The sequence below is a fragment of the Hyperoodon ampullatus genome (genome assembly GCF_949752795.1).
Source record: "Hyperoodon ampullatus genome assembly, chromosome: 1".
Classification (NCBI taxonomy): domain Eukaryota; kingdom Metazoa; phylum Chordata; class Mammalia; order Artiodactyla; family Ziphiidae; genus Hyperoodon; species Hyperoodon ampullatus.
Window position 1 is genome coordinate 155,574,973 of NC_136914.1, and position 14,896 is coordinate 155,589,868.

The 14,896-nt window shown below is 36.8% G+C and overlaps 1 protein-coding gene across 3 annotated transcripts in view; it reads left to right on the forward strand.

The window, feature by feature from the left end:
- Nucleotides 1-14,896, forward strand: part of COL25A1 (collagen type XXV alpha 1 chain) — a gene marked incomplete at both ends in the record, with an annotated part of 479,103 nt that overhangs the window by 294,942 nt on the left and 169,265 nt on the right. For all 3 annotated transcript variants that reach the window (XM_079701033.1, XM_079701034.1, XM_079701035.1), the window contains one exon: nucleotides 3,161-3,178. In XM_079701033.1, coding sequence (XP_079557159.1) covers nucleotides 3,161-3,178 — 18 coding nt within the window. The remainder of the gene's footprint in view (nucleotides 1-3,160; nucleotides 3,179-14,896) is intronic.

The window sequence follows — 14,896 nt, forward strand, 5'->3', positions numbered from 1 at the left end:
ATTATTTTGAAGTATTTTTTCTTTCGATTCAAGACAATGAAATAAATCTGAATCTGAGGGTACTAAATGTGGTAGTAAAGGTTGAGTTTCTTCATGGTGAGTTTCTAAGTTATTGAAGTGATTTCTTTCTAATTACCTTGAAGCAGAGTTAGCACCTTTTAGAGTTGCATGAGCAATACCAATCAAGTTTTTGTAAGTGAAGGCAATTTTATTTAAAATGTATCACAGTAAAGTAAGTGTATCACAGCCCTCAGTCACCAGGGAGTTTCTGAGATGCTCTTCTTGGGCTCTTGTCTACTCTCCCTCTATGCTCTGCTCTCCTGCGGGGGAAGCTAACACTTCTACACCCACTGAAACCACTCCTCCACCACTTTGCTCATTTAGCCAGATGGCTCTACTACCATGACTACAGGACTCCAGCTGCTAGACTGTTTTCTTACAGGTATTCTGGGTGTCTCCTAGTGAATAGTTTGTTATATCACATGCAGTGAGAAGACTTGGTGTAGGCAGTCCTGGAATCTTGTATATAATTTGTAAGTCTTACATTGTGTAATCCACATTTTAGGGAGTGTTGCCAGATTTGCCATGTTGTATGCATCATTTTTCTGGAAAGCCTCTCTACCAACCCACTTCCATCTCTCTTTTTCATGTTCCCCACCCTACACATACACACATACATGTACACACACCAAACACACCTGAAATTCATATCACATGTTAAGGTAATCTGAGTTCCCTGATGCTACACACTTTCCAATGCCTATGTAAAAGTGAACTTTTTAATCTCACTGTCATTTACTATTTGTTCTCACTATCATTAACATAAAATTCATAATACAATGTATATTTGTATATAATAACATACAAATTTATACACACATTGTGCTAAAATCATTTGTTCAATGTAATGGCAGAAATGCCACTTTTTGAAGGCAGACAGGAAAAGCCTATAATTTGTAAAACAACCATAGGAATAAAAAAATCTCAGCAATGATGCTAAAATATATTCCTTTGAAGAAATTCTTTCTGATTTTAGAGAATCCTATGTTTTAATTTTTACAAAAAAACCCAAAAAACAAAAAAAACCTAAGACAGGTAATGTATTCTGAGGTTCTTAAAAAGATGCATGTTCACACTTCTGAGTTTGCATTAGTTTAAAAGTTCAGAAAGATCAGAAGCTTAAAGTATCCAGAGAGAGAGTGAGAATGCAAGTGCAAGTGAGCACATACTATAATTTCATCCATTACGTGGATCTGGGGAGATCCATATTTACATGGAGGTGAACAGACCTGCACTTGTAGGTTCTCCATGTTTAGAGCTGATGTTAGGGCTGTCTGTTGCCTTCAAGAAGCTTTTTTTTTATTAATTAATTTTATTTATTTATTTTTGGCTGCATCGGGTCTTCGTTGCTGCACATGGGCTTTCTCTAGTTGCGGTGAGCGGGGGCTACTCTTTGTTGCATTGAGCGGGCTTCTCAATGCTGTAGCTTCTCTTGTTGTGGAGCACGGACTCTAGGTGCACAGGCTCAGTAGTTGTGGCTCATGGGCTCTAGAGCGCAGTCTCAGTAGTTGTGGTGCACGGGCTTAGTTGCTCTGCAGCATGTGGGATCTTCCCGGACCAGGGCTTGAAACCCGTGTCACCTTCATTGACAGGTGGATTCTTAACCACTGCACCACCAGGGAAGCCCCCTCAAGAAGCTTTGCTAGCCTGGTTTCTGTACAGGTGTCAGTTGAGAGGCTGGGTGCCTGCTGGTCCTAGGTCTGCATCTGGAAGCAGAGATTCGCACTGTTGTAGCCCGGGAGTGGCTGGAAACTTTAGTGTCCACTCATGCAAAGAGTGCCCTGGGACTACTGTTGATCTGAGCAAGTCTGCATATAGCTGTGAGTTTAAACTTCCAGAGTGAAAGGCAAAATGGCCTGGTATGAGCTTTGGAATCAGTTTTGGGTTTAAATTCTGGCTTTTCCAACTATAGGCTGTGTGATTTTTAGCTTATTTCTATGAGCTTCAGTTTCTTCATTTATAAAACGTGAGGTAGTTATAAGGAATAAATGGAGTAACATATCCAGAGTTGCCTGGAACTCAGTAAGGAGTGAATAAATGGTATTTTCTTTCTCCCTCTCCATCACTAAAGAGTCAGGAGTGGGGTGAGTAACATCCACAGTAACTTGGTGTAGCTCCCTTTCCTGGTTTGATTAGATAAAATTTAGCCAACCACATTTTCAGACAAAGTTCTTGGAAATCATCTGTTTTATCCCCAGTCAGTTAGAAGGCAAGTACCTAGAGAAATTCCAAGCCTGGAGAGGGACTGAGAGAGAAAGAGAGTCTTCTCTGGGAGTTGGATTAGGTCCATGCTATTTTGTGTAATACCCAGTGGCATACAGCTGATAGAATGAGATAATACATCATTTATTTTGTAAAATTCCCTAACTCGGTGTGACCTTTTTCTTTCATCTCATCTTACACAAAACCCAACTGGAGATTTTAAAAAGGTGATATGTAATCAATACTTTTATTCACAGGTGATTTTCCTTTAGTGAAAAACATTTGCAGTTATGCTGCTTGGAAATTTTTATCACCTTAAACAACAAAAAAGTAGCATTCAAAGTAAATCGGATTGACCAGAGGTTACATAATCTATTGATTGTATGAGGAGTTATGATGCACTTTAATTGAGCCAAAGATCTCTCATATCTGTTTAAAAATGCCCTTAGGCTAGACTATGCAGAGCAAAAGATAGATGTTTATTTTTTTTAATTGATGTAAAATATTATTGAAACAATGAGAAATTTAAAGTGTCAGTGAATTCTAAAACTAAAATATCTGCCTCTTTTTTCTTCACTTTGTGCCATCTCTGAATATGCAGCTCATAAAAATAGTCTGTGCTAGAAGACCTTCCCTTTATGTAACCCACTCATTATTATAATGTGAGATGTATTTCACCTTTTGCCTTCTCTTTCTCCATTTTAAGCATAGAGTGAAAATATTAAGATATAACATAACTTTTTTAAAAACACAAGTGAGATTTGTCAGTAGTTAGGTATTATCTTCAGAAATATTTTGAAAAGATATTCAGAACTAGTTTAACTTTTGGTACTGAAACTATTCACTTAAGAAACAATTTTGTAATTCTTTTTCTTTTTTTTCTTCTTTTCAATTTCAGGGTCAGCCTGGTCCTGAGGTAAGTGAACTATTTTTCTTCTAACAAATCAATTTCAATTAGGATTTTCCCAGTGTGGAAGTTTTTCTGCAATTATTTTCAAAGGATATAAAAAAGTTAGGAACCAGTAATCATGACACCACACAGTAGATCAAATATTTCCCAGGAGGAAAGCTTCAGGGCCTCTTAAGGGTTGTATGAGCCACATCAGCTGTTGGACCAGATGGCAAGTTTAACAATGTACTATCATATAAAGCAAAACTCTTAACTGATCTGAGACAGTGCCACAGGACTTTCATGTAAGATAAAATGATTTAGTAGTAGATGTCAGGTATGAACTTGTTTGCGTGAAGTACTGATTAATCATTACTATAATGTTGTAAATACACACAGACTGATTATTTAGATTGTGTTCCTACCAGCTACTTTTGATTCATTATAGACAGATATTGAATTCATTCTACATTTCAATATAAACTAACTGCTGAAGATATGGTTTATAATTAAATGTGAATGTAGTCAACAGACAGTCTTTCGGCCCTAAATCATAATGAAGAAAATGAGGAAATATTAGGGAGGGGAGGAATTGTAGTCAGTAGGAATCTAGAGAGAAGTAAATGCCATTATTAATGTTTTACCTTTAACACTATAATACCTGTAAATAACATAGTTATTTATTGAGTTCCCTTTACATCTCTTTCCCCTCGATATACTGAATGTTATTTCTGTCCTAGATTGTTTCATAAATAAATGATTTTCATGATATCTTTGTTAATCAATATCATAAATTGTCTATCGTGTGCTAATTCTCATACTAGACCATGATAATATTATTTATAGTTTTTATGAGCTCCGAATTTAAGGATGTCCAACGAAATAAACAAAAATGCCTTCAGGAGAACAGTCCTTTTCACACTACTCATGAGAAATATCTTGAAAAGTAATTAATTTATATTCACATCAGAGAATACTCTATTTATAATTTTCACTCTTATATTCTAAGTTATCTCAAGCTAATTATTGGAGGGAAAAAACTCCACAAAAGAAAGTTGTAGTTTATTCCCTAAATTTGAAACTGCTACATTATAATGAGATGAAGACAAAGTAAAAGGTGCTTTGCATGCTTTATTTTATTTAATGCTACAATAGCCCTGAAAGTATTATTATCCTAGATCTAGATCTAAGAGATATGTATTTTTAATCCCTTCTTCTTCTGTATATATACATATCTATATATATCTGTGTGTGTGAACCTATAAGAATATATATATATAATATATACTCATATATAAAACATATGAGGAACCTAGGAGAGTCAGTGTAGAGCTTGCCTCAGAATCTCCCCACTGAGGGTAGGGAAATTGATGCATTTATGCACTGATTTCCCGTCCATCATTGGTAAGAGTCGTGCCTGGGTGTTTACTCCCTGGCACTTCTGGCCTGCCCCAGAAGGTACAGCACACTCCAGCTACTTGAGGAATGCAGGAAGCAGTAGGAACATATGGGACCTTTATTCTAGCACTGTCTTGGAGGGAGGCAGTGGTGTGTGTTGGCACCTACATCTGCTACAACATCCAAGTGCAAGAGTCCTATAGACAAAACAGAGTGGAAAACTCAGTATGGATATAAAGACTTGGAAAACTGGACAAAAAACAGAATTAAAAGCATATTAATTAATGAGACTTTAAAGAGGTTAACTGTAAAAGGAAGAACATGGTCATAATAAATCTTGACTACACAGCCACAGTGAATGAGCAGAAGAAAGATGATAAACCAGCACAGGAAGCCAAGAATGCTCAGAACCAGGAACACCTATGGATGGATCACTGTAGCTAAGATTTGAAAGTATATCATGGCACTTCAGAATACTTTCATAGCAAGTCTTATATTTACTATGGCTCTTCAGAAAAATAGTCTACCTAACTGCCTATACTTTAAATTTTTGGAAACTTTGAAGGAGGATAAGACTGGCATTTTCAAAAGGTGATCTGCTCTGGTTTTCCTTCATTTTGGCTACAATTTTGCTTTTAGTGGACACTCAAGTCACATGATCATTTCTTCCAAAATGCCTTCCTCGTGTCACAGCAAAAGGAAAGCAATGGATTCAGGAAGGATAGGTATGAGGGGAAATGAGAAGACAAGAGATATCCTCACACTGTCTTTCTATGCCATGAAAAATAGGCAAAGAGTTTTGTTGCTATGTCCCCAAGGAAAAGTCTGACCTACCTCTTATCCCTACATCATTATAGTATTTTTGAGAAGAAACTTCCAATTTTAGATTTTAAATTAGAGAATTCTTAATGAAGTTTTCACTTAGCACTAGATGATTGTTAACTTTGCTCTGCTTGTTATTCGTATGCAAATGTTTATGTCAATGAGTATTTTCTTGCATAGGTTGAACATTACCACCTCATCTTATTCACATTGTTATATGACGCAAAACTCTTCCTTAGACAGTGAAACTCAATTCTGCTTCTTCGATATCACACATTATTTAGTAAGGACTTCCAGATTAACAGGGTTTTATTTTGCAGACCAGTGGGAAAAAGGGAAAATGTCTTATAATCAAGGAGTTCTGATCATCTTCCTAAAATTGAAGACAGCTTGGCTGGACTTAGCTTAAATTGCTAAAAAATTGCAAAGACTAGAAAGCTAAATAGCAGTGAATACTGTTACAGTGACAGTATGAAATTGAATACGAAAATAGGCCCTAAGGAAGAGAGGTAAATCTATGCGTTTACATAAATGGGTGAGAAAATGGTTCTTGATGAGGGAAATGAGATGGTGAAAGGATATAAGAAAGAAAAAAAGGCAGTTCTAGCAGCTGTGGTTAAGATGGGAAAAGAGGCAGGGGAACGAATGGAGAGAATATTGCTGTGAACCCACTGAATCAGAGGAAATCAAATTCTTGGAGAGGAAAAGGGATGGGTTAGAGTAAATAATGTCACAAAGACTTGATAAAATGATTGGGTAGAAAGGGAAAAAAGAACAAATGGCAACAGAGAGTAAGGAAGGGAGGAAAGAAGGGAAAGAAATTAGAAGAAAAGACAGATGAACATTTGTATTTCAACCTAGAGGTAATGGGAATTATTCAGGGGGTGGGGCAAAATTAATCTATTGACATGAAAGTCACCCTGATATTTTTTTCATAAATTCATATTAACATAATTCATTTCAATAACTCAAGTATCTATTTTACCTCTATTAGGTACAAGGCACAAATGGTAAGGCTGTGAAATTGTGAACAAGACAGACTCAGTCTCTGTTATTTTAATATTCATAGTCAAGTAGAGTGTCAAAGTTCTGTCAATTCTGCAGACCCACCATTCCAAGGATGACTAACCACACATGCAAGACCTGCTCTGTGTCTGTACATCTGGTTAATCCCCAGGTTTCCTTGGGACCTTGGACATGAAGCATTCAAGGAGGCCTTTTTCCAACATGCAGGTGACCCAGCATCAATGCCATTGCTCTAAGTGTAGTCCTGGTGCCATGCCTTTGGTCTAATAATTGGGTTTCTGCCCAGATCTAGGCACCCCTCTTCTGATGACTGAGTCCTTTCCTGGTTCCTCATGCCTATACTCCCTTTCTCCATTACCGTCTTCATCCCAGGTCCTCCTTTTCCTTTCTTCTCTACTGCCGGGTATTACAGTCATGGTGTGCATGCTCTGTGCAGCCTTGTTAATGGCTGACCGAACAGTTAGCTGCCTCTAGCTCGTTGCCTACCTGACAGGGACTCTCCATTTCTATTTCTCTTGACCATGACTTCTCCATTGCCATTCTGCCCACTGTGAACACATGCCTGTTGCCTGGCCAGTCACTGCTGCAAGGGAGCTGAGTCAAGAAAGTGAACATTTAGCTTTTTCCTGTCTGTATAGTGGAGACATCAATGGTTGGGACTGAGTGTAGCATCAACCAATATCAACATATATATGTCTTTTTCTATCACGGTTCTGATTATGTCATTCTTCTGACTCCCAAACTTTGAATCTCAATATGACTACCATTTAGTTCCTTACCTGACATTCAAATCCTTTGTCCTGTTTTTCCAGCACTATCTCCCACTGATTTTTCATTAAATTTCTTTCTGGATGTCAGTTTGCACAATGCTTCATCCAAACTGAATCAAAACATTTACTTTTTTTTCTTCAAATATGTTTTCCTTTATTTGTCTTTTCTTAAACCAGTCTTTTCTCCAGAACTGCTTCTCTCCTAGCCCCTAGATACACTTAGTTTCCACACATCCAAATATGATAACCCTTCATACTTACGTGTTACTTCTTCCATCAAGATGTCATTACTCTCCCTTAGCTGAATGTAATTTCTTCCTTTAGCTGAATCCCCACAGCATTTTATCTGTACACCTTTTTATATTACTTTACACTTAAAACAGAGGGGTCATAGACAGCAAAGCCAGACAGCTCATAAGTCAAACCCTAGCTCTTCCACTTAGAAGCTCTGTGATCTTGGGCAAGTTACTCAATCACTCTGAGTCTCATTTCCCCCATCTCTAAAGCAGAGATGATCATGTCTTATCCCAACAAAGGGTGTGAGGATTGAAATAACACATGTATAACTTCTAACACAGTTTAGTACATGACAGGCACTCAGTAAACATTAATTCACTCCGTCCCTTTTCCTCTTTCTATTGTATCATAGTTATTCATAAACATCTTTTCTCTCTTTATTACTAGCTTTTATGATCTTCAAGAGTGGGATCTATGCTTTCTTCAATCTTTACTATCCTCCACAACACCTTAGTTCCTTGTATGTAGTAGAAGTTCAAGAAATCTTATTGAGTTGCAAATGGTATATACAAGAGCTTAAGGAAAAGGAAGCTGAGGAGGAGAGAAAACTATCAGCTTTTCATAATTCTAAATGCCCAGTCAATAATACCATGAGTCATCAATAATACCATGTAAAACTGCCCTGAGGTTTCTAAGTTCTGAGATTTTTCTGAACAGGTATTAATGTTAATATATCACACCCACATGGTTTGGAGGGTTTGGATGCCTTTGTTTCCTTTCATGATAGTAGTTTATTCATGTTGATATTTAATCTTTGGTGAAAATAAACAAATAGCATTAGCCCAGGACTATACTTATGATGTATTACTTTATTTTGTAATAATTTATCTGTAGGGTTCAAAGCTTGGATCTGATTTTTAACAATCAAGACAGCTATAGAAAGTAGTTTGTGGTGGTTGTAACACCACATTGCTTAAGCAATAATATTCTCCCACTAATAATTTAATACAAATTGTAGGAACTAGTCGTTTTTTAAAAAAAACCTCCTCAGGATTCTATCTTGCACACGTTATAAAATATATTGGCCTTCTCTTCACCCCAAATAACTCCATCAGTATATTCAATAGTGAAACCATTATATTAATGATTGGTACCATTATATTAATGATTGGTACCCCTTCTATACCAAGGGCACTTCTTTTGCATAAAATTTTTAGAATTTTAAAGCCCTCCTCATAACTCCCCTTTGGAGTTGCATGTGAATATAAAGGAGATATAGTTCCCTTAGGAATTTGGAGGACTAAAGTTGCGTGCATGGTGTAATTCTGTATTACACAGTGAGAAAAAAATGCAAGAGAAAACCACAAGCAAATACCATCAGACAACTGCACATGGAGGCGTGTGCCTCCCATTTGTACTTGTTCAGATGCACTTGAAAAGAAATGGAAGATGTCACTTTGCCTTTTTTCCCCAAATCCCTTTTTACTTTTTGTTGTTGTTGTTGTTCTGATATTGTCATTGCCATTTCACAACGTTTTACTAAAATTTAAAAAATAAAGCTGTGTGTACCTTGTAAGGAATTATTCCAGAAAAAAATACTATATTTAGGGACAGTATTTAGCTTTCCATTCATATGTTTTTAATTATGTATTAAGCTCCTTCTAACCTAACAATTTAGCAATTCCCATATTTCAAGTTTGTGTTCCAGCCTTTGTCAGATCCATATAACCTGACTTGGGAGCAGGGGGAGGACATATACATTCTCCAAGAAATTTGAAATGAATGTGTCTGTGACTGCATGCATGCATGCATGCGTGCGTGTGCATGTGCATGTGCTCGTGTGCATGTGTGTGTGTGTCTGTGTGTACAGAGAGTCTTTATTTTACTCACTACATAATAGAACTGTCATATTAAATTAGTAATGTAGTCTATTCTGGATAAATCATGTTAGACCTGATAAAGTATTATCATGCCCCATTATCTGTACTTTATATGGTGGTTATATGATAAAGAGAATGATTATAAAAGTCTTAATGTTTTAGTTTTTGTGGTATTTTATTAAGTAAATGGTTAACATGATATGAAAGGCTCCATTGTACTCCAAATAGCTTATACCATTAAGAGTACATACAACAGCTTATTTATTTTACTATAACCATATCTCTTTATTTTTACATGGTCATTTGTGTATTGAATTGGTGTAACATTATCCCAAAGTTTAATTTTACCTTAGAATTCTTTCCTACTGAAATTAATTGAAGAACTTCTCTTGCCAACTTTATGCTTTGTTTTCTACCAAATATATTCCTTTTAATTCTATCTGAATAAAGGTGAGTAACACAAAGCCTTTCATGAATAATTAATCTGACACTGATTTTCATACATAGAAGCTGTTATCATTCCCCAAACTTACTCATTTTTATATCTCAATTTTGTAATACAGTGTTTATATATAGAACAAGCACAATAATGTTTTGTTGAATAAATGTATATATTTAATAATTTAGATTTAAAGCTAATTTTATATTCATTTGATGATGAAATGACTGAAAGAACTGAAAATATCAGCTTTAACAGTCCACTTTGTAAATTTTATTTTATTTTTTTTATTTTGGCTGGCTGGGTCTTCATTGCGGCACGTGGGCTTCTTTAGTTGTGATGCTCAGGCTTAGTTGCCCTGTGGCATGTGGGATCTTAGTTCCCCAACCAGGGATCGAACCCATGTCCCCTGCACTGGAAGGCGGATTCTTAACCACTGGAACACCAGGGAAGTCCCAACAATCCACTTTAAAAGGAGCATATGGAATACATTGGATAAGGTTAAGGAGATGGGCTCCATGGGCAGACACCTGGGTTTACAGCCTGGTCTACAACTTACAAGCTGCCTGACTTTGGGCAAGTTATTTTTTTCCTTCAGTTTTTCAATGTAAAATAAGGATGGTTGGTTGACTTAATACATGATTTAATGAAGCACTTGGAACAGGGTATGGCACATATAAGTGTTATTATTAAATCTAAACACCTACATACATACCTTCTCACATAAGCATTCACACTGAGACAGAGTCATGAAGATATATTACCCTTATAGTGATACTTCTGCTGGATAAACATCCAATAGAATAATGGCCTCAAAAGACAGAGGTTTAGGATAAGTAGTTTAATCTTAAAATTAAGAAATTCATGAAAAATGATTATCACTGTTAGATATATTTATTGTATATATTCTGTATCTAAAACAAACATTTATGTGTCTAATTCTTTCTAAAGGTATCGAAAAGTTTTAGTTAGAAATATTGTTTTTCATAAAATTTTATGATATTAATTTTCCATCCAAGGGCAAGGCATATGCAAATGTAAGAATATCAGTTGTATCTCATAATACTATATAAATTTAATTCAATCCAAATCCAAAACCCAAGAGGACTTTTTAAAGGAATTTAGTAAGCTGGCTATACAATTCATATGAAAGAGGAAGGGAGCCAAGTGGCCAAGAATGTTTTGAAATAAAAAGAAAAATGAGGGAAGACTTTCCCTACTAGATATTGGAACACTGAATCTACAGTATAAACTTAGTTTTCTAACATACTGTAAGACTTCTGCTCCTAGAAAAAATTATGTAAAACAACAGTTTTAAGGCATTGGACAACAGGCAGCACAGAGAAGGAAAACAAAAAAGGTGAACCCTAAGATTGCCCAAACCTACTGCCTGGAGAGAATTTCTCAGCTGCAGCAAGGAGCACCTAAACAGAGTGGTCTCTGACCCTTGGGGAGGTCAAGGCAGCTGGAATTTGTGGGGCAGGTGAGAGAGCAAAGAGCCACATGGAGAGAGCTCAGAAGGTCCGCAGAGAGTCCCCCTTGATAGCTCAGCACAGTACTCATCAGTCCATGTCTGTCTTAGCTCAGGCTGCTACAACAACATGACATAGACTGGGTGGCTTAAACTACAAACCTTTATTTCTCTAGAGCCATTATTTTATAATAACTTTAAATGGAGTATAATCTATAAACATTGAATTGATATGTTGTACACCTGAAACTAATATAATATTGTAAATTAACTATACTTCAATAAAAAGTTTTTTAAAAAAAGAAATATTGGGCTTCACTGGTGGCACAGTGGATGAGAGTCGCCTGCCGATACAGGGGACACGGGTTCGTGCCCCGGTCCGGGAGGATCCCACATGCCGTGGAGCGGCTAGGCCCGTGAGCCATGGCCGCTGAGCCTGCGCGTCCGAAGCCTGTGCTCCGCAACAGAAGAGGCCACAATGGTGAGAGGCCCGTGTATCGCAAAAAAAATAAAAAAGAAAAAAATTAAAAAAGAAATATTTTCTTCAGTGAATTAAAACTAATTCAGTTTGAAGTGTTTCAAACTTTAAAAATTTTATTTATGAATTTTCTCAAGTTTATTATATATGCACATGTAATTTCTCACATATGTTTTTATGGATTTCTTTGATAATTTTGATATCCTATGAGAATTCTTTTTTGTTTGTTTTGTGGTATGCGGGCCTCTCACTGTTGTGGCCTCTCCCGTTGCAGAGCACAGGCTCCCGATGCGCAGGCTCAGCGGCCATGGCTCATGGGCCCAGCCGCTCCATGGCATGTGGGATCTTCCCGGACCGGGGCACGAACCCGTGTCCCCTGCATCGGCAGGTGGACTCTCAACCACTGCGCCACCAGGGAAGCCCATGATATCCTATGAGAATTCTTAATAGGCTAAAGTTATTTTCTCTCTAAATATCTCCAGTCATATTTCAATTGATATGATATTTTTCATACAAAATATATTCTTTGGATCGTGTAGAGATTCCAATGGAAGAATGCTATTAGATAATAGGTAGAAAGATAGCTCCAGAAACATTTTATTCTATCTTCTTTCTTTTGGATAGACCTCATTTAAACCTAGTTTAAACAATGGCTGAAGTGACTCAGTATTGAAAATGTGGGGAGAGAGAAAATAGAATATACTCTTTCTAAAAGCTTGGAGTCACAGGCAGGAGGGAGAAGAGAGCCAAAAATATCTGCCTATGTTTGAGACGTGAGAAAAAAAAAATCTTTCATTGAACAGAGTTCATTTCGTCTTCAAGAGACTGTGCAAAGTTGTTTATTCCTTTTGCTGTTAGCTTCTTCTGGAACTAGTCATGAGTCCACAAATGAGAAATGGTAGTGATCTTGAAAGGCACAATTTCTAGCTGAAGTCACACATATCCTCATAAGCATTCATTGGAAGCATGTTGGACATACAGTTATCTGTGACTTTTTGATTGTCAACAGGCTATTCAGAGAATATTACTTTTGGCCCTGATGTCCTGTTAGAAACCTCTGTTACAAGAAATCTGCTAATATATTTATTGGATACTTACCATGTATAAGGTACAAAACTACACATTTGAATTAGAAAGAGAGGAGGGGAAGGGAAATACTATTTACAGAAGACCATACGTTCTTTTAATTACTTCCTACTACTCCCATATGAGCTAACTATTGTTTGTTCCATCTTACAGATGTAGAAACTGAGGCTCAGAGAGGTTAAGTGACCTGACAAAGGTCCCATGCTTGTAGATATTAAAGCCTCCAAAGTTAGCATTTGTAACATTTCCCTCTCTTACATATTGATCTCTTCCTGCCCTCAAGGGCCCTGGTAGTTTAGCATGAAGCATACGTCTTATACCTAGTGAGCACGAGCTAAGTTTTATAAAAGAGTTACAAGTGCTTTAGGAGTTCAAAACTAGGGAAAGAACATATCCAAAAGAGGGTCAGGTAAAGCTCAGGGAAGAGAGGTCACTGAGATGAGCCATCAATGACTAGCAATAATAATAGTGGGATTGTAGAGGAGGCAAAGATGGGACTTTTACTGCAAGGACTAATGTTTCTTTCAGAAACTCAGATTCCTACTGTGTTTTTTTCCAAGTAGCTCCATAGCTCAGGTTGCCAGGTAAGAAGTTTCAAGAAAGTTGTGCTATCGTTATTCTAAGCAAAATGATAACTGATGATGTTTATTCGGCAGAAAGAATGGCATAAGCAAAGGTACAGAAAGTGAGGAGAGTGAGGGGCATTCTGTCAACAGCTGGTATTCAAGGCTGACTGGCGGAGAGGATCCTTAAGGGAATAGAGGCAGAGGTGGCATGGGGGATAAAGCAGAAAAGGAAAGTTAGAAGCAGATAATAGGGGACTTTGGAATAAAGATGCAAACATAGAGAATGGACTTGAGGATACGGGGAGGGGGAAGGGTAAGCTGGGACGAAGTGAGAGAGTGGCATGGACATATATACACTACCAAATGTAAAGTAGATAGCTAGTGGGAAGCAGCCGTATAGCACAGGGAGATCAGCTCGGTGCTCTGCGACCACCTAGAGGGGTGGGATAAGGAGTGTGGGAGGGAGACACAAGAGGGAGGAGATATGGGGATGTATGTATATGTATAGCTGATTCACTTTGTTATACAGCAGAAACTAGCACACCATTGTAAAGCAATTATAGTCCAATAAAGATGTTTAAAAAAATAAAAAATACATAAATAAAATAAAATGAGACAATAGAGGACTTTGGACACAAGCAGAAGCTCACACTATTTGCTAGGGATCAGAAGGGTCATCTAAACTAAATTTTTAATTATATAACTACTTCTTTGGGGAATTCTCAAGCTTATCTAAAAGGAAGAGAAAATAGTGTCATAAACTGCCCTAGACCCCTCAACCAGCTTCAAGAATTATCAAAGACTAATCTTGTTTCATGAATCCCTTCCTCTCATTTATTTTGTTTTGCTTTGTTTTTTTGATGATATATTTAAAAGCAAAACCTAGATATCACGTCATTGCATCTGCAAATACTGAAATATGAATCTCTAACTGATAAGACCTTTCTGTAACGTATCCATCACTTCATTATTGACCCTAATAAAATTAATAATAACTCTTTAAATATCATCATACCCAGTCCATATTCAAATTTCCCCAATTATCTCAAAAATGTCTCTATAGATGGTTTGAATCAAGATGTAAAGCCCACACTTGGAATTTAATTGCTATAACTCTTCAGTCTCTTTTATTCTATAGTCATCTTCCTCCTCTTTTTATGTTTTCATGTCATCAATTTTTTCAGGGCATTCATCCTATTTATAGAATGCCCCACATTCTGGATTGGTCTGACTTCCTTATGGTGCTTTTTAACTTATTCTCTTATCTTCTGTATTTCTTGTAAATATCTTTTGCAAGTCCTATTTAGAGGTTTGATTAGGTTCTGGTTCAATTTTCAGAAAGAGTCTCTTATAAAGGTGTAATATGCTTCTTATTTCATCATACCAAGAGACATAAAATATTTGGTTGATTGGCAGGTCAGTGGTATTGGCCTGCTTTCCCAAAACCTGTCACCTAATAGCTTTTGCATCCATGGAGGTTCATTGCCTATAACAACTTTCTCAGAGTGGATTACAAATGAGCCATTGATGTTTTTTGAGCTGAGGAATGATATGTTTAGAAATGCACTTTAG